The sequence below is a fragment of the Capsicum annuum genome, chromosome 3, assembly GCF_002878395.1.
Source record: "Capsicum annuum cultivar UCD-10X-F1 chromosome 3, UCD10Xv1.1, whole genome shotgun sequence".
Taxonomy (NCBI): domain Eukaryota; kingdom Viridiplantae; phylum Streptophyta; class Magnoliopsida; order Solanales; family Solanaceae; genus Capsicum; species Capsicum annuum.
The window spans coordinates 5,669,030-5,690,692 of record NC_061113.1 but is presented as its reverse complement, the minus strand read 5'-3'; the positions used below and the strand labels follow the sequence as shown (position 1 = coordinate 5,690,692).

Genomic DNA, 21,663 nt, shown 5'->3' with positions numbered 1-21,663 from the left:
AACCTGTAATTATTGTAAGAAGAAGGGTCATATCAAATTCGAGTGTTATAAGGTATAGAATAGAGAGAAAAGAGAAACTCCAAAACGGAAGGAAAACCAACCAAAGAAATCTGGTGAAGCCAGTTTTGTTGAAGACGGCGATAGTGATGGAGAACTCTTGGTAGTTTCTAATGGTAACTCCAAACCCTGTGAGGATTCAATTCTTGATTCAACTTGCACATTTCATATGTATCGCAATTGAGATTGGTTTACAACATATGAAACAGTCTCTAAAGGTGTTGTGTTGATGGGAAATAACACACCTTGTAAGATAGTTGGTATTGGAACAATCAGAATTAAGATGTTTGATGGGGTTGTGAGGACTCTTGGTGATGTGCGATATGTCCCAGACTTAAAGAGAAATCTTTTTTCCTTAAGTACCCTTGATTCAAACGGGTATAGGTACACTGGTGAAGGTGGAGTATCGAAGGTTACTAAAGGTTCTCTTATTGTGATGAAGGGGCAGAGAAAGACTGCAAATTTATATGTCTTGCAAGGGTCTACGGTTATAGGTGATACAACTATTTCTACCTCCTCTCTATTAGAAAGTGATTTGCTAAATTTTGGCATATGTGCCTGGGGCATATGAGTGAAAATGGGATGGCTGAACTTAGTGTTATTGTAATGACCCGAGACTACCCCCTAGTTATTACACGGTGCTCATGACCCCGAAGGACCACAAGCTAACCCTTTCTTGATATCTGTACCTGAACGCTACATAATATCTGAAAATAAAATGCAGAGAAACAGGCAGAAACAAGCCATAAGGTTCAACACGTCTAAAAATACTCAAAACTGAAAATTGAATACCGATACATCTGTCTGAAAAGCCTCTAAACTATCTAAACTGCGAAGTTGATGGGACATGTCCCCAACAAACTCTGTCTACTGAAAATAAATAACGTCTGATGAAATAATAAAACAAGGATCATCCTCGAATGAAGAGGACTCACTTCTACGTCCACTGCTGTTGACTAGGACTGAACTGCTTAGGGTACTCTGGAGCTCGTTCCTCTGAACCTATGGTGTCAAATAAAACACCATAGCGTAAATTGAGGTAAGGCTAAATGCAAGGGCTCATACATGAACAATTACTTAACTGAAAAATCATGAGAGTACCGAACGAGAACGCATACATGAATGCACAAACCATAATCACAATCATCACAACTCTAAATACTGAAACTCGGGTACCGCTTTACTGTCATCTGAACCCACTACTAACACTGAAATACTGAGTCACTGAATCATCTGATACTGACAACTGAGTACTGAAGTTGAGATCAGTATTATCTAGCAAATGATCTCGAAATTTGAGGTTACTAAAACTGATTACCTGAATATACTCACATCAATGACTGAATTCTGAACTCACTGCTCTCGATTGACTGAATCGGAGATCAACCTCTCTAACGGATGATTTTGAAATCTATTATCAATGATAAGAAAATGATCATGTCTGAATCTGACAACAAGAATACTCAACTAAATCTGAGATAGAGATCATGCCTATCTATCGGGTGATCGCTGGATCTGATGATGAGATTACTTAACTGATTCTGAAACTGAGATCAAGCCTATTTATCGGGTGATCTCTGGATATGATAATGAGATTACTCAACTGATTTTGAAACTGAGATCAAGCCTATCTAATAACTGAGACCCAGCCTATCTGACGGGTGGTTCATGAATCAATGGAACTATCTGAGTTCCTCACTGCTATAGATGACTGTATCTGACAGTCCTAAATTCTAAAGATTGATACTGAAATTGTAATTGTGGGAAGTAGTTACTTAACCGACATACACCGACCTCCACTGTTGGGGTCCAATATGTAACCCCAGCTGGAAGGGTGTCAATACCGTACCACAGGTAAAGACTTTATGGTCAAGCCTCTCTGGTGGGTGACCCTCGCAAAAGTTAGCCTAAGGCAATATCATATTCAAACCTCTCTCTACGGGTACAGCCTTTACTGGAGGGTGACTCCTGCATCCTGCGCTGGCTATGCAGATCTGGAGTTCAGGGATTGCTCCTAATGACTCTGCCTCTCTCTATCGGGGAGTCGCCATCCCTGTCCTCTCTCGGTGCTAGCTCATACTCCTAACTGAAAGACTCTGAACTGATTCTCAACTGAACACAAACTGAGCTGAATCTATACTGATCATGTTTCTCAAATGATCTGACTGAGTTAAGATAAATTCACTTGGTTCCGTATTTGACGGAATACTACTGAATCACAGTATCTGACTGATGATACAGAGCTTTGAAATAGATTACTCGGTCACTACCGAGATCAGAATGGAACATTCGAATACAACTAGATCTGAGCTGAGTACAGCACTGAGGCTAGATTACTAGCGATACTGAGATCATAGAGATTACTAAGATTACTGAGATTTCTTAAGTTCCATATCTGTCTGAGGGTACAGAGTTCTATAATTCATTGAGTTTTGAGAATCATGGCTCGATTGGGATTATTGTTGAAAACTAACACAGGCTCTAGACAGAAGCTAAATTGTCGAGTATAAATACCCCCAAGACTTGATAACATAAAAGTAAAACATAACCATTATTGACTAGTCATAACCACAGTCATTCATTCATCATCACAATCACTAAAGCATATCTTCAAGCATTTAGGAATCATAACCATATATTCTCCATCACAATCACTAAGGCATCCCTTCAAGCATTTAGGAATCATAACATATATTCACTGTCACACCCCCTTTTTAACTCCAAAAAGATTAATTTTATTTTAAAGTTTGGAAGGGTTTTTATTATCAAAGTGACAAAAATGAAGATTTTGTTTCAGAAAGTATTATTTACATTTAAACTCAGAGTCGCCACTTGACATAATCCGGTGTGCCAAGTCACTTTTGAAAAATTCTTTTCAAAACTGTTTTGACTCTTTTAAAACTGATTTGCGAACAGAGATTCCGGCTAAGGAATTCTTTTGACCGAGGGGAAGGTGTTAGGCACCCCTCGATCCCGTGGTTCGACCACAGTCACTTGGTGAAGCGTATCGGCTAATTCTACACTATGAATTACAAACCACACAAAACACGTAAAACAAACAAACAAACAGACAAAATAAAATGAATCAAAATATAGTGTCCAGTCCAATTTATACAGTCTAAAATAGAAAAATGCTAAGATAAATCCTATCTAACCTATACTAATACTAACTACGCTCCCGCGCTTTACCCGACGCCTCGGGCCTTACTCTCAAATTCCTTCCACCAACATAGTACGTCGGGGTATCCCCCGGTGAACAAATACAATTCCTTCGGGGCATTCCCCAAAAATAAATAAAATGTCAATTTCATGCGATAAACTAGGAAAAATCCAAAAAATATTTCAAACATTCCAACAATCCACCAATTCTAAATTTTGCCTAGCCGAGCCTACTATTTGCCTACCCGCTCGACGACATATAACGTTCAACATCAATAATGAATCAAAATACCATAATATTAACTTTTATCAATTTTTGATTTCTGACCCAAATCCATTCTTAACGACACAAATAGCAATCACCATTTCAACAATCCATGCTCATTTTAGTAACGAATTTAAACAACAAAATCATATCAATGAAATCAAGTCATCATAATCAACCAACACGTAACCATAGCCAATGCAACCAATCAAAATGAATAAGAGAACGGGTTAAAGAAATGGACCTCAATAGAACGTTCTCGTAGATAATAAAGAAGTTCGAGACCGAAATCCTCCAATACAGAACCCCAACGACGTACTCACCAAACCAATAATCCAAGAGTACCAACTGATTCGATTTCAACCAATAATAAAACCACAAAGCAGGAACAAAACCGATGAATCCCCAAAGCTCGATCCCAGCGACAGAATACAAAATTAGACAAACCCAAAAAACCCCAATGCGTAGTATCGAAAATGAACCGCGAAAAAGACAAAACCAAAGCCTCAGAAATGTAGCAGAAAGACTAAAAAAAATGTGGCTTAAACTCCCTGATGTGTGTGTATTGATGTATGAAGAAAAGGGTATGTCTATTCAATCATGTTGCTGGGTGGAAAATTTTGTGTATGGGTGGGAAGGTCTTGTATGCATATGGTTTCCCCTTCTTTCATTCCATGAAGATCTATGGAGGTCCCTCCATTTCTATGAGAAGAAGGTGTTTATATATTGTATATGATAAAATGGTCAGGGACAAGGAATCTTCTGTGGGGGCCCTCTTCTTCTTTTTTTGTTTTCTTTCTTTTTGTTATAGAAAAGATGAGAAAAACATGTGAATGAGGTTGGGGGAGGTGACGTGGGTTAGGTGGTAGGGTATATGATAAAGTTTGTTAGGGTATAGGTTAGGGATTTATTAAATTTTTGTTATTTTGTATTTTTATGGTGTATAATTACATGGGTGAGGGTACACGGTAGGATAAAGTAAAAAATGAGAAAACAAATTTTTTGGAGGAACAAAATTAGGTGTCTATATTCACCATCCCAATCACTAAGGTGTCTCCTCAAGCATTTAGGAATCATAAACATGTAATAGTGTAGGGGGAACATGCTATTGGATCATACTCTATTCAACAAGGTCTTGCATATAGTACTTCGCACGTATGTTAGTCTTGGCATGTATCGGATAACACATGTTTTGGAAAACTTTATACTATCATGTCACAACTCGTTCACTAAGGCTTTTCAACAAACACTAGGCATGAATGGGTTTACACCTTATTGGGGATTTCATGCTATGATGTCATAATTCATTCACTAAGGCATTTCAACAAATACTTGGCATGCATGGGCTTGCACACAATTGGGGGTTTCCTAATCAACATGCTATAATGATACTAATCCCTTCACATGAGCATTTTATCAAAAACCATTTCTATACTTAATTGATATGAACACATCACATAGAAAGCAACTTGAAGAGGGTTTATCATAAACATCACATGAATTCTACATACTAGGGTCAAAGCTTGAAAACCTTGTAAACAACCATGAATCACAACTCAATCATAGCAGGAACATCAATTTCAACTCACATGCATCATAAAAACCCATAAACACAAGATCTTTAAATTTTATAAAAAGGGTTCTTGAGCTTTTTGGATGAAAGGGACCCAAAAATCAACATCTACATACCTTGGAGAAACTTCCTTCTTGAAATCCCTTGGAGAGATTCTTAATTTATCTTGATCTCTATTGATTTTTCTTGAAGAAGAAATAAGGGTTTTGATTTTGTAGAAACCCTAGTTTTTGGTATGGAAGAGGAGAAATGAGGTTGTGAGCCTTTATCGGGTATATATACTAGCTGAAAAAGAGTGAGAAAAGACCACAAAGACCTTTTAAAAACGTCTTAAAATTACTGATTGGGACATGCGACGGTGGGGTGCGATGGTCCATCGCATGTCTGATGGTCCGTCAGACCACTCTGTCGCACAGGACCAGAACTGGGTCGCACTACCTTGGTGCAAGGTGGAGTGCGATGGTCTATCGCATGGTCGACGGTCCGTCGGACCACTCTGTCACACATAACCAGAGGGATGGCTCATTGTAACATTGCAACGGTGGAGGTAAACGATCCGTCGCATGCTCGACGGTCCGTCGGACCACCCCATCGTACCTGGAAAAATCTAAATCCAACTGTTTTCAGTAAAGCGGCTATAACTCACTCGTTCGATGTCAGATTTTGATGAAATTGGAATCGATGGAAAGCTTATTCAATGATATACATGATAAAAGGTCGATAGTAAGGAAATTATACATGGTTTAAAGTATTTCATACTTAGGAATACACTTCTCAAATCTATAGAACCGGATTTTCACCTTATAGAACACGCTCTAAGGCTCAGACTAGGAGAGAATTTTTTGGGGTGTTATAGTTATCTTGTATATATTTTGGGACAAGAATCTATATAAATGCAACAATGACTTCACCACAAGTTCATGTACAAAACAAGAACACTTATGAAGTTCCTTAACACCTTCAATACAAGATTATGAATAATCTATCCAAAAGAGTGTTAAATTTCAGAAAAAAGACGAAACAGAATTTTAAGTCCAAGTCCCCCGACTTCATGGAGTGTCCTTAAGGAATAATTTCCCTCACTATACCCGAGGTTATGGAATCTTCCTCCCAGGATAAAATGGCCTTCAATCTGAACAATAGCGGTACCTCAAATTGTTGGATTCAACGCTCACTCAATAGCTGAATGATCACACAGAGTTTTTGTTAATAACAAAAGATTTTTTCCTATCAAAATTGATACCAACACCTGAGTAAAATATCAAGTTTTTATAGCCTAAAGTGTATCCTTTCAGAAAGGAAGCATTGGTTCAGCAGAAAGCCACCTTTTCTGCAATAGTCACGTCCATACATTGGGACTGCACTGGAGATGCCCTTGGACTGCCGCCACATGTGATGTTTTGCAGATTCCAGTGAGAAACTACGCTACGTCTGCGCCACAGGTCGTATACCTACACTGCGTATATGGTCACATGTCACCCTACAATGTGAAACAGTATGCCTCTTCTCGAAGGGTCGTATCCCTTCGTGATGTGTGTTGCATATACGTTGGAATGGCATCCATTTGGAGAAAATTAATACTACCAGATTTTGGATTAAATTTTCACTTGTAAACAAGTTCCAAATAAATTTTGTCTAAAAAATTAGATCTCATCGATCGATCATTTTTCAAATCCAAATCCAAATCCAAATTTGAGCCAAGCGAGAGACGATGATAGTATGAGGCATCACCTAGTTCTTTCTTCTCTATCCATGTGGAATCAGTGTTTCTCATTATAAACACTTACAAGTTCTCTTCTCCCACTAATGTGGGAGAAATAGTGAACTTTCTAATTTGGGAGTACACTTTTCGAATTGGTGTCTCCCTTCTCTCCACTATTTTCTTTTCATTTTCCATTCACATATACACCTTGAACCTAAAACTTAGCAGGAGAGGACTTCTTGATGACTAGAGTATTACCAAATTGTAGTTCTATGAGCACTGCATTTTTGGGAAGCAGAAGAGAGTCAGATTCACTAAAGGCATCCACTCAACTAAAGGCACACTTGATTACATTAATTCTGATATCTAGGGTTCGTCTAGGAGGTGCTAATTATTTTTTGACTATTATTGTTGACTATTATTGATGACTATTCTAGAAAAGTTTGGGTGTTCTTTCTGAAGCAAAAGAATAAAGTGTTTCCTACTTTCAAGGAGTGGAAGACTATGATTGAAAAACAAATAGGAAAATAAGTAAAACACCTCCGGACTGATAATGGTTTAGAGTTCTATTCTAATGAATTTAATGTTTTGTGTTGTGCAAATCAGAAGGAATTGTGAGGCACTTAACAGTTCGTCATACTCTGTAGCAAAATGGTGTGGCCAAACGAATGAATATAACTATAATGGAGAAGGTACATTGTATGCTCTCTAACACTGGTTTAACCACAGCTTGTCTTCTTATTAACCGCTCTCCCTCAGTCGCAATTGATAAAAAGACTCCACAAGAGGTATGGTCTGGTACTCTTGCTAGTTATTCTAATTTGAGGATATTTGGATGTCTGGTTTATGCTCATGTTGATAATGGAAATTTGAAACTTAAAATTGTCAAGTGCTTATTTATGGGTTATCAGCTTGGTGTTAAAGGTTATAAGCTTTAGTGTCCAGAAAGTAGAAAGGTTATAATTAGCAGGGATATTATGTTTGATGAAACTCCCATGCTTTGGGCTCCCTCCAAATCTAGTGTTTTTCCTCTAGATGAGCTTAGTGACATGAATCAGCAAAAGTCAAGCACCCATGTTAAATTGCAAATTTTAGTAGAGCTTACACCAGTGCGTACTTCTCAATCTAGCCCAGAGCTACAAAGTGATACTATTTCTTCTTCACCACCAGTGATGCTACAATATTCTATTGCTAAACAAAGGCCTAAAAGATATATTAGACTTCCTAAGAAGTATGTTGAAGCTGATTTGATTGCTTATGCATTGAATGTAGCAGAAGGTATTGATTCTGATGAAGAACCTTCTTCTTACTCAGAGGCAGTTAGTTGTGATGATTTCGGCCGATGGATGATTGCTATGTAGGAGGAGATGGAATAACTTCATAAGAATGGCAGATTAGATCTGGTGAAATTACCTAAAGATAAGAAAGTTGTCCTTTACAAGTGGGTATTTAAAGGTAAAGAAGAAACATTGGGAGTTGAATACGCTAGGTACAAAGCAAGACTAGTTGCTTAATGTTACAGTCAGGTTCCAGGTATTGACTTCATAGATGTGTTTTCTCCAGTTGTAAAGCATAGTTTGATTCGAGCCTTGCTTGGTATTGTGGCAATGCATAATCTTGATCTTGAGCAATTGGATGTCAAAACTGCATTCTTACATAGAGAACTTGAGAAGGACATCTATATGCAGCAACCAGAGGGCTTTGTAGTTTCAGAAAATGAGGACTATGTATGCTTGCTGAAAAAGTCTCTTTGTGGCTTTAAACAGTTGCCTAGACAATGGTATAAGAGGTTTGACTCTTTTATGACCTCTCATATATTTTGGAGGAGTAGTTATGATAGCTGTTTCTACTTCAAGGAGGTAAGTGGTGGTTCGGTCATGTATCTTCTCTTATATATATATTGATGATATGTTGATTGGAGCAAAGGATATGAGAAAGATAATAAAAGTCAAATCCCAACTTAGCAAGGAGTTTGAGATAAAGGATCTAGGAGCAGCAAAAAAGATTCTTGACATGGAAAGTCTGAGGGATAGAGAAAAGTGTAAGTTATACTTGAGTTAGAAAAGGTATATTGAGAAAGTACTTCACAGGTTCAATATGCGAAATGCCAAACCTGTCAGTACTCCATCAGAAGTTCACTTCAAACTCTCAACCACTTTATCTCTAAAGACAGATGATGAGCATCACTATATGTCTCGAGTTCCATACTCTAGTGCCGTCGGGTCTTTTATGTATGCGATGGTATATTCCCGACCAGATTTAACATATGTTGTCCGTGTAGTTAGCATATACATAGCAAATCCTAGCAAAGAACATTGGAAAGCAGTTTAGTGGATTTTCAGATATTTGCATAGATCTGCTGATTTTTTTTACAGTTTGGACGAAATAGAGATGGAGTGATTGGGTATATTGATTCTGGTTTTGCAGGAGACCATGATAAAAGGAGGTCCCTTACAGGCTATATTTTCACCATTGGTGGTTGTGCTATTAGTTGGAAAGCTACTTTACAGACTACGATTGCTTTGTCAACTACTGAGGCAGAGTACATGGCTATTACAGAGGCTTTCAAGGAAGCTATTTTGTTGAATGGTCTGTTTGGTGAACTTAGCAAAGACTTTCGGATTACTATGGTCTTTTGTGATAGTTAGAGTGCGATCTTTTTTAAAAAAGATCAGATGCTTCATGAGAGGACAAAGCACATTGATGTACGGTATCATTTTGTGCTTGAAATTATAGCTCATGGTGTTATTGTGGTAAGTAAGATTAGTACCCATGATAAACCTACTGATATGATGACCAAGACACTACCAAGTGCAAAGTTTGAGAATTGCTTGGACTTGGTTGGTGTTAGTTGTTAAGATGTGCCCTTAGGGCTTTTGTGGAAGAAGTGGAGAGTTTTCTTGAAATAAATTTGAGTTCTGAATCAGAATTCGTGTCAAGTTGGAAATTGTTAGAGTTGTGACCCAAATTTTATTGATCCAGTCCTGAAAGTTTTGAGATGCACCCATGTTTGTGATTTTTAATGGGGTCTGTGTTGGTAGCATAGGATTGGGCCTAGGACCTATTTGTACGCACATACTATATAAGTGCAATTAGTGGGTCGGTTTTGAACATTCAGAAATTACGTCGTGCTCTACATTGTAGTCCTTTCCTTTCATAGTGAAATTCCTTTGCCTCTGTCCGTGGTTTTTCCCACAAGGGTTTCCACGTAAATTTGTGTGTTCTTGTCTTTTCTTTTTGCTTGTGGTTTGCTTTATTCTGTCCAATTCATAACAAAGTACATAGAGAATACTATGCGTAATAGTATGGATGATGATGAATGGTTGTGTTGTTTGTGGTCCTTAACTTTGTGACAATATCAGATTTCTTAGTCTATCTTCTGTAGGTATCGACAAGAAGATGCTCACGAATTCATGCACCAACTGGTGCTATAAATTTGTCAGACTCCCATGAACTCAACAAGATTGTGGATAAAGTAGAGAGGTTGTTTCTGATATACCTTTGGTTCAGTCAAGTATGTGAAACAAATACGGTAATGAAGAAGCCATACTAAAAACAATGAAGAATAGAATCGTATTAATAACAAATAGTACCTATTAACCTTTTATTCTAATCTCCGGCCTCCATATCCTTTACCTAGCGTCATATTCTTGGTAAGCTGTAGATCAGCCATGTCTTGTTTAATTTACCACTGTCAAATCCTTCTTCGGCCTACTTCTACCTCTCCTTATACCCGTCATAACCGACCTCTCACACCTCTTTACTGAGACATGTGTGCATCTCTTCTTCACATGTCTGAACAATTTCAGTTTTATTCTCTCATCTTGTCCAGAGACCACTCTTACCTTGTCCCTGATATCTTTGTTCCTAATTCTGTATTTTCAAGTATGTTCACACATTTATCTCAACATCCTCTTTTGGCTATTTTCATTTTTTTGACGTACAACTTCTTGACAGCCAGCTGTCTTTTCTGGCAGAGCTGTTAAGGAAAGGGATAAGTCTCTCAAACCCGATCGAGCTTTTTGTCTCCTTTAGTATATTTTCAAAGGAAATGTCCCCTCGGAAATTTTGGCTAAAAAAATTGCCTTTCCGCACATAACTTGAATATTAACTATCCTATCACAATCCATATTGGTTTCTAAATAACTTAGTCATTCAAACTTATAGTTTTTGTTCATACAATAGTTGATTTGCCTCTCTAAAGTTCCCTGTCCACAACTTAATTTCATTTGGTCCTTCAAAGTGTCCATAGTCCATATTTCATCTTTGCCATTTCTCCATCTAGTCTTTTTCTTTTTTGTAATAAATATAATGAGAATGAAAGTCCTATTTTCAAAAAGCTAACATGAGATTTTCTTTTTGGTTGCAGACAGACTGTTGAGGCATCCAATCCAGGAACGCCTAATGCTATGAACTCCTCAAATTTCCATGCATGCATATGGAGAGGTTGGATGAAGCATCTTTAAACTGGATGCATAATGAAAACCATCTACATCGAAAGAATGGCAGCTTTGTTGACGAAGACACCATCTCAATTTCCAATTCCTGAAAGATACTGAGTTGATTTCCCTGGTAAACTCATCTTCTATTTCTATCTATTTGATAGTCCCTGTTATGTACATGTTTATGCATGCAGACTTAGCCTAATCTACAATTAAATAACTTTCCTACTTAGCAAATCTACTTGCTATTAGTAAAGGATAATCCAAGTAAAATGAAACGGAGAGTATATGATATTTTTATAAGAAAGGATTTAGATAATATATATATATATGATATGGTATGTATATGTGTATGCATGAGAATTAACTAACTTTCCTACTTAGCAAATTTACTTACTATTAATATAGGATCCAAGTAAAATGAAACTCAAGAGTATATGATATGTATGTAAGAGAAGATTTAGGTAATATGATATATATTTTTATGATATTATATGTACATGTATATACATGAGGATTTAGCTTCCTTCCCTCCCTTTTCAAATCCATTCAATTATGAAAATCCACTCCTCACTATATAGTAACTTCCAACCAACTCTCCAAATTTCAAATCCTTCAAAACTTCAGTAACAAAAGACATATTAATTTACTTTCCAAAACAAAAAAACCTATTTCTTGATTTCATTTTCTATATAAACCCCCATTCTATATGTTGTTTTCCTCATCATTACAAAAAATACCCTTGTCTTAAAAAGCCTTAGAATCCCATTCTTTACACAAAAATCTTGATATTTTTTTTTTGCAAAAAAAGAATCTTGATTTTCATCATTTTTTTTGTTGCTTTTCTTATGGAGAACAAAAAAAATCAACACACATCTGTTAAGTCAGTTGATTCTTTCAAGGATTTGATTGGTTCGTCTCCAGAATCAACTCATCATGTGGAATCTTCTGATTCTGATCCTTGGATTGATAGTTCTACTTCTGATGATGATGATTTAGATACAGTGGACTCAGAATGGTTTGTTGCTAATGATGGGCCAATTGATGCTAAGCCCATTGCATCAGTTGAGTCCAAATATGATTTTGAGGTTAAGCCCATTACCTCAATTGGGCCCAAATATGATTTTGAGGTGAAGCCCATTACCTCAGTTGGGCCCAAATGTGATTTTGAGGTTAAGCCCATTACCTCAGTTGGGCCCAAATATGATTTTGAGGTGAAGCCCATTACCTCAGTTGGGCCCAAATATGATTTTGAGGTTAAGCCCATCCAGACAGTTGAGTCCAAATGTGATTTTGGGGTGAAGCCCATTACCTCAATTGGGCCCAAATGTGATTTTGAAGCCAAGCCCATCTCGTCACTTGAGGCCAAGTGTGATTTTGCAAGAGAAAATGAAGAAAATAAGCCTGTGTGGACACCTAATGTGTTAAAAACTTACAAGGTATGTACTTTTAAAACTCTTATAATCAATATATACATAAATTATAGACTAGTTATACACGAATTATAATATGCTATACATCTGCCAACTACTTTTAGTTAATTGTTCTGGTCTTTGTTATGGCATCTTAATTGACTGTGGTGTCCGAGCTAGCTTCATGCACCTCGACTAAATGTATGTATATATGTATAACATCTCAATTAATCCAAAATATCAAACTTGTCATATTTTCATCATCTGTGTATATTTGTATGAACGTATCAGTTAAGATTCTTATATTTTTGTCATTTTTGTTGTTCTGTCAGGGTACTGGACTTGTTAACTTAGGCAACACATGCTTTCTGAACGCGGTATTGCAATGTTTCATGCACACGGTGCCTTTGTTTGACCTACTTCTGCGTAACACTCATGTGCCATGTGATCGTAAGGACAATTGTTTCTCAAAGATATCTGTTGTTTTGTTCCATTTTGAATTATTATTGATGTTCTGTTCATTTCTTCTTTTTTTTATAGTCGTTGCAGGTTACGCTGATTTCTGTTTAATTTGCGTTTTCAAAGAGCTTATTGGCAGTTCGTTGGCTTATGATGGTGGTTCTATTTCGCCTTGGAAACTTGTCGACAATTTGAGTTGTATCCTCAGTCATGTGTTGTTTATGGTTTAACGAGATATTCCCCATTTGGCACACACACACGAGTGGAATAGAAAATAATTTGTGAAATAGGATGGATGATGACGAATGTTTGTGTAGTTTGTGGTCCTTAACAAAGTGAAAAAATAATAGATTTTTCGTCTGGTTTCCGTAAGTATCAGCAAGAAGATGCTCATGAATTCTCGCAATGCTTTCTCAATAGGCTTGAAAGCCAATGTAATGACATTGTCCAACAAGTTTTTGGCGGCCGGCTTGTCAGCAAGGTAAGCATACTAGAATACTATCTTATTATTCATATGTATCTTGAAAATATGACGTTTGTAATGTTAAATATCTCTTTCTCAAATTGCAGCTTCGCTGTTGCAACTGCGGCCACTGCTCCAACACTTATGAGCCTCTTATAGACGTGAGCTTGGAGATCAAAGATGCCGACAGCTTACATTCAGCGTTGGAGTCTTTCACAAGAGTTGAGAAACTTGATGATCCAGAGATCAAGTATACTTGTGAAAGATGTAAGGAGCAAGTCTCAATTGAGAAGCAACTGATGCTATACAATGCCCCTTCCGTTGCTGTCTTTCATTTGAAGCGATTCCAGAATGACAGTTCCATTGTGCAAAAGGTGGACAAGCATATTTCATTTCCGTTGGAATTGGACTTGCTTCCTTACACCGAAAATATCCAATCCTATAATGTGAGTATCTGTTAGTACATTTACTTTATATTTTGTTAGTAATAACATGATGTTATTTTCAATTTTTACTTGTCTCTGACAGGAAGAAATGAAGTACGATCTTTATGCAGTTATAGTGCACGCCGGGTCTACATCCAGTTCGGGACACTATTACAGCTTCATTTGTGCTGAACCCAATGAATGGTACAAATTTGATGACTCGACGGTACGTAGAATAGTGCAATCATATTCTCTGTTATATGTCACTGATAGTCTATTTTGCCAAGCTTCTTGAATGACAACTAACTTGATATTATTTCGTTTGTCATAGATTTCTCGGGTTCACGAAGATCTTGTTTTGGAAGAGGAAGCATATATTATGTTTTATGCAAAGAGAGACACTCTGTGGTTTTCAGATTTTGGTGCACTGCAATTGCATAATGTGGACACTATCCGCCTACTTTATCTTTCACTTCCAAATAATCATGCTTCCTATGTCAGTGAATCTAATGCTTCTGCAATCGACACTTCTTCATCTGCTGCAAGACCAACTGGTGCAATCAACTCTTCAGATTTTCATGAACTCACGAAGATTGCGGATAATGAATTGAAGAAGACTGTGCAAATGTTTACTCTAGGATCGCCTAGTGCTATTAACTCTTCAAAAGAAAACAATACTTCTCAGGACACTGGTGTGACCGAAAGTGTTAGAAAAATGCATAAGAGCTGCAGCAGTTAAATTTTTATGTTATCTGTTAGAAGTTAATATTAGTCAGCAGTAAAATTGGTTTCTAATCCTTATCCTTATCTTTAGGAGTTGGTTATTTTTTCAGTTAGGATTGTAACCTATAAATAATTTTAATTCTGCAATAAAGTTGTAGTTTTTGCTTTCATCAATATCTCTCTGTTAAACTTATCAAACTCATGTTCCACTTGTTCGTAAACATGTAAAATCAGTTTCTTATGTTCTTCACTCTCTGAAAACTAACAATTGGTATCAGAGCACTTATTTATTGAGGGATCTGTGGGTGTTTCCATCTAAGTAATAACTGAAACAAGGCAAGTTTATGAAGCATGAAAGCAGAATCAAGTTTTTCAAGTATGGCACCACCTGTTTTTAAAGGTGAAAACTATCATATTGGGGCTGTAAGGATGGAAACTTATCTAGACGTCATGGATATATGGGAGGCAGTTGAAGAGGATTATGAAATTCCTCCATTGCCTGACAATCCAACTATGGCCCAGATCAAGAACCATAAAGACAAGAAAACCAGAAAATCAAAGGCAAAAGCCTGTCTATTTTCAGCAGTATCTTCTTCAATTTTCACTCGAATTATATCTCTAAAGTCAGCCAAAGACATATGGGATTATCTCAAGTCAGAATATGAAGGGGATGATAGGATCAGAGGTATGCAAGTTTTGAATCTTATAAGAGATTTCGAGATGCCGAAGATAAAAGAAACCGAAACCATAAAAGATTACTCTGAAAGGCTCCTGAACATAGCAAATAGAGTAAGATTGCTTGGTTCCGTGTTTAATGATTCTCGTATTGTTGAAAAAATTATGGTAACTGTGCCGGAAAGATTTGAAGCAACCATAACTACTTTGGAAAACACCAAGGATCTATCCAAGATCACCTTGGCGGAGTTGTTGAATGCTTTGCAGCTCAAGAACAACGAAAGGTCATGAGAGATGAAGGAAATACCGAGGGAGCATTGTTTGCCAAGCCTCAAGATGGAGGTAAAAATAAAAAGAAGAAGAACAAGAAGAATGATGAAAGCACTCCAGCAGGTACTGCAACAGGAAAAACTGGAAACAAAAAGAAAAGTTTTCCTCCATGTAAGCATTGTAACAAGAAAGACCATCCACCATACAAGTGTTGGAGAAGGCCTGAACCTAAGTGTAGTAAATGCAATCAACTTGGGCATGAAGCGGTCATTTTCAAGAACAAAAATCAGCAACAAGAAGCAGATGCTCAAATCGTGGATGGAGAGGAGGAAGATCAACTCTTTGTTGCTACATGTTTTTCAAGTAAATCATCAAGTGAGTGTTGGTTGATTGATAGTGGATGTACTAATCACATGAAAAATGATAAGGATCTCTTCAAGGAATTGAAGCCTACGACCATTACTAAAGTCAGAATAGGTAACGGTGAATATATTCCTGTACAAGGAAAAGGAACGGTTGCTATTCCAAGTCACTCTGGTACAAAAACAATTTCTTAAGTGCTTTATGTACCTGAAATAGATCAGAACTTACTTAGTGCTTACTTAGTGCTGGTCAATTGATGGAAAATGGCTTCAAATTACATTTTGAAGATAAACATTGCTTAATCAAGGATGCATCAGATCAAGAAATGTTTAAAGTAATAATGAGAGGCAAAAGTTTTTCATTAGATCCATTTGAGGAGGAGCATGTGATTTTTTCAGCCAAAGAAAATGTTGCAGAAGTATGGCACAAGAGACTAGGACATTATCACTATGAAAGGTTGCTTAAAATGCAAAAGGCAGAAATAGTCGAGGACCTACCTATCTTAGAAGTGAATTCTTCAAATTGCCTTGCTTGTCAATATGGTAAACAAAGCAGACTTCCATTTCCAAAAACAACTTGGAGAGCATCAAAGAAATTGCAACTAATTCATACATAACAGGACCTCAAAGGACTCCCTCACTAAAAGGTAGTCTTTACTACATCATTTTTGTTGATGATCTAACTCGCATGTGTTGGATTTACTTTCTCAAGAGTAAGTCCGAGGATGCTAATGTCTTTTGGAAGTTCAAAGTAAAAGTACGAAATGAAGCTGCTTGTAAAATTCAGTCCATACGAATTGATAATGGAAAGGAATACACTTCTCAACAATTCAACATTTTATGTAAGGAAGCAAGGATTCATCATCAGCTTACTACTCCGTATACTCCTCAACAAAATGGAGTAAGTGAAAGAAGAAATAGGTACATAATGGAGATGACCAGATGCATGATGCACGAGAAGAACTTGCCAAAGAAATTTTGGGCAGAAGCAGCAAATACATCAGTTTTTCTCCAAAACAGGCTTCCCACAAAGGCGGTGAGAGGTCGAACTCCTTTCGAAGCTTGGTATGGGTTCAAACCATAATTAAACTTCCTTAAAGTGTTTGGTTGTCTCTGTTTTTCCTATGTTCCTCAAGTTAAACGAGACAAGCTAGATAAGAAATCTGTTCCAGGCATTTTTATTGGATACAGTGCAGTTTCAAAGCTGTATAAAGTCTTCCAACCGCAAACTGAAAATATAATCTTCAGTAGAGATGTGTATTTTATGGAGAATGAAGAATGGTGTTGGGAAGACTCAAATAAACCTGTCCTAAACTCTTTGGACTCAGCAGAAAAGTTTCTTGCCAAAGTTCCTGAAAAGCAAATATCACTCTCATCGCAAGATAAAGTGGTGAATCATTCACCGGTTAAAGGTACTCGACTACTCACTGATATATACAGAGATGTAATATGGTAGTATGTGAACCTGTTGGGTACATTGAATACAAGAATGATGAAAATTGGGTGGCTGCAATGAAAGAGGAGTTGTTTATGATTGAGAAGAACATGACTTGGAAGCTTGTTGATCAACCTAAAGACAAAAAAGTAATTGGGTTGAAATGGATCTTCAGAACAAAGTTAAATGCTGATGGTTCAGTCAACAAGCATAAAGCAAGGCTTGTCGCTAAGGGATATGCTCAAATTTTTGGTGTAGATTACTTTGATACATTCGCACAGTGGCTAAGCTTGACACGATTAGGTTACTTCTTGCTCTTGCTGCACAATTGGGCTGGAAAGTGTATCAGATGGATGTCAAATCGGCATTTCTTAATGGTTTTCTCCACGAAGAAATTTATGTTGAGCAAACTGAAGGCTTTGTGACGAAAGGAAAAGAGAACAAAGTTTACAGGCTAAGGAAGACGCTTTATGGACTTAAACAAGCACCAAGGGCCTGGTATGGTCGAATAGATGATCATTTACTTGGGTTACGCTTTGAAAAGAGTCTATCAAAATCTACACTTTATGTTAAACATAATGGCATTGATATTCTTGTTATGTCTATATATGTTGATGATGTACTAGTTACAGGGAGCAATACAAAGAATATTTAAGATTTCAAGCAAGAAATGATGCAAGCCTTCGGGATGACTGATCTTGGTCTAAAGTCCTATTTTCTTGGAATGGAAATCAAACAGGGATAGAATGAAGTTTTCATTTGTCAGAAGAAATATGCTAAAGAAATTCTGAAGGAGCTCAACATGGAAGATTGCAAGGAGATGAAAACTCCTATGAACCAAAAAGAGAAACTAAGCAAGAATAATGGAGCAGAGAAAGTGGAGGAAACGTACTTCAGAGGCTTAGTCGGTTGTTTGATGTATCTCATAGCTACAAGACCCGATATTTTGTATGTTGTAAGCATTTTATCGAGGTTCATGCATTGTGCTGGTGAGCTGCATCTAAAAGCAGCAAAAAGAGTAATCAGATACATCAAAGGAACCATTAATTATGGTGTCAAGTTTCAAAAAAATCCAAATCTGAAACTACTTGGGTATTCTGGTAGTGATTGGGGTGGATCAGTGGATGATATGAAGAGCACATCTGGATATTGCTTTAGTCTTGGCTCCAGAATATTTTCTTGGTGCTCAAAGAAGCAGGATATTCTGGCTCAATCCACTGCAGAGGCAGAATTTATGGCTGCAACAGCAGCAGCGAATCAAGCTCTGTGGTTGAGGAAAGTATTTGTTGATTTGCATATGAATCAAACAAAAGGAACTGAAGTATTTGTGGACAACCAATCTGCGATTGCAATTTCTCACAATCCTGTATTTCATGCCAAAACAAAACACTTCAACATCAAGCTTTTCTTCTTAAGGGAAGTGCAAAAGACTAGTGATGTGATTCTTCTCTATTGTAAAACCGAGGAGCAGCTGGTTGATATCTTCACCAAGCCTTTACCGGGAAACAAATTTCAACTTCTCAGGAAAAAACTTGGAGTTTGCAGCTCTTAAAGCAAGGAGGAGTATTAGAAAATGCATAAGAGCTGCAGCAGTTAAATTTTTATGTTATCTGTTAGAAGTTAATATTAGTCAGCAGTAAAATTAGTTTCTAATCCTTATCCTTATCTTTAGGAGTTGGTTATTTTTTCAGTTAGGATTGTAACCTATAAATAATTTTAATTATGCAATAAAGCTGTAGTTTTTGCTTTCATCAATATCTCTCTGTTAAACTTATCAAACTCATGTTCCACTTGTTCATAAACATGTAAAATCAGTTTCTTATGTTCTTCACTCTCTGGAAACTAACAGAAAGAATGGCACCTTTGTTGCCCAAGTCACTAGGTAAACTCATCTTCAATTTCTATGTATTGGTGAGTCATGTCATTAGCTTACTACTCCCTCCGTTCGCTTTTACTTGAAAATATATTTTAAGTACTGTGTACTTGTTTGAAGAGTATTACACCTACCAACTGATCGATTTGTTTATAACATCGGCAGATCAGGTTGCTAGCGAAAATCAATAGCAGATGGATACAGAGCAAGAGACGGAAATAATGCTGGCTTGTTCTATGATTAAGAAAAGAGCTCCGGGTCCAAGAGGTGAACAACTCATGGCTGCATTATTCAGATTAGGCAGCCGTGAAAGTTCAGTTCGCTGAGCGAGAAAAGGAGAAAAATGGAAGTTTCTCTGAGTCGAAAGGATGATGGAAGTTCAGCTGACCGGTGCAAATCCAGATTTGGCTTTGCAGGTTTACATCCTGTGGTGGCTAGCAACATCAGGTCTTGATAGGCGGATCTAAAATTTTGTGTTTATAGATTCAAGATAGAAAGGATATGTTATTGGATTTTAGTTAAATTATTTATGCATATTTAATACTTTTGAACATTTGTCCATGAGGATATAATGTAAGTTGTTTACTTGTAATACTGAGTTTTTAGTTTTTGCATATCTGTTGTTTAATTTATTATGTATAAATGTCTTATATACTACATTATTCTAACGTTGTTTGCATATATGGGTATACCAACGTAGTTGTTCTGTTATACAACAATATACATAGTGTACTTCCATAAGTAGGGTTACGGGAGGATAGTGTGCGCACAATTCTACTCTTACCTTAACAAAGGTAGAGAGACTGTTTCCAATGGATTTCCGACTCAAGTAGGACATATCAAAAGTCAAGTATGCAAAACAAATACAATAGTGAAGCAGTCAATACCAAAAATAATGGAGAATAGAGTCGTAACGACAACAAATGACACCTACTATCTTCTATCTTAATGTGTCACCATATCTACAAATGACACCTACTATCTTCTATCTTAATGTGTCACCGTATCTTTCTATCTAGTGTCATGTCATTGGTAAGCTACAGAATCAACTATATGTCTTATCTAGTCACCTCTTCCCTGTTCTTACCCCACCATAGATAGCCTGTCGCACCTCTTCATTCGGATATCTATATATCTTCTCTTCACATGTTCGAACCATTTCAGCAACATCTCTCTTATCTTTCCCACCACGGTGGCTACTCTTACCTTGTCCTTTATCTCTTCATTCCAAATTTTGTCTCTCCTAGTATGCCTACATATCTATCTCAACATCCTATTTTCTCTAATTTGATCTACTTGACGTCTGGCAAAACTCCACCTCATACTGTGAAAATATTAAAGTAGATTTTTTAGAATCATATATTTCTAGCTAAGTTTCTATAATAGTCTAGTGTAGTATTTAGGATAATCAAATTGAAGAAATATCTATATTTCTAGGTATTTCTTGGTAGAAGAATCTATAAAGTTATAGTATAGTCTCTTTGATATTTACTTAGTATAAGTCTAGATATTCTAGAGTACTGTGAGATATTTGAGGATGACATTTGTAGAATAGGGTAGAATAATCTAGATTTGTAGTATCTAGAATCATCCCTACACAAGTATAAATAGGGGATGACACTAGGCATTTGTAACCAACCAAAATCAAATCAATTCAACTAGCCTTCTTCTATACCCAAGTTTCCATTCAATATCTTCCTTCACCTTTCTAGCTTCCTTTTCTTAGTTGAATCTTCCGATCTTAGTTAACGATCTTGGGCTAGCAGAAGATCTCTTCAACTACACCTTTCTTCTGCTATTATCTACATGGTATCAGAGCCATAGCCACACGTTGGCTTCTGAAGCTTATTTCAAGATCGGGTTTGTGGTTGATTCAACTAGTTTGTCCTAATGAATTTAAGTGATCGCGTTAATAGACTGGGAATGGAGTTGTTGAATCATTCCAATTACAAGGTATGGAAGACTTTTACGGAATCATACCTTGTGGGGAGGATTTGTGGGATGTTAATGGGAGTAACACAAGTCCTCTGAAAGACGGATCGGAGAATAGTAGTGCATACAAGAAGTGGAAGCAGATTAATGTAAAAGCGGAGTTCATTTTGAAGAGGTCCATCTTCTCATTTATTTGACCATATTATAAGGTGTAAATCAGTTCATGATATTTGGAGGACACTCGATCAGTTATTCAATAAAAAGAATGAAGCCCGGCTACAGATATTGGAGAATGATTTGTCTAACGCCAATCAAGGTAATCTTTCTATTGCCGAGTCTGTCTTGAGGATTAAAAATTTGTGTTCTGAGATCTCTTTATTAATTCCAGATGAGGATATCTCTGAAGCATGAATAAGAAGAAATATTATTCGTGGTT

The 21,663-nt window shown here is 36.9% G+C and overlaps 1 protein-coding gene across 1 annotated transcript; it reads left to right on the top strand.

Moving 5' to 3' along the window:
* The first annotated feature begins 15,058 nt into the window (after positions 1-15,058).
* Positions 15,059-15,646, top strand: LOC124896545. Its single transcript, XM_047408095.1, has one exon. The coding sequence runs from the start codon at positions 15,059-15,061 to the stop codon at positions 15,644-15,646; it is 588 nt and encodes a 195-aa protein (XP_047264051.1).
* Positions 15,647-21,663: the final 6,017 nt, after the last annotated feature.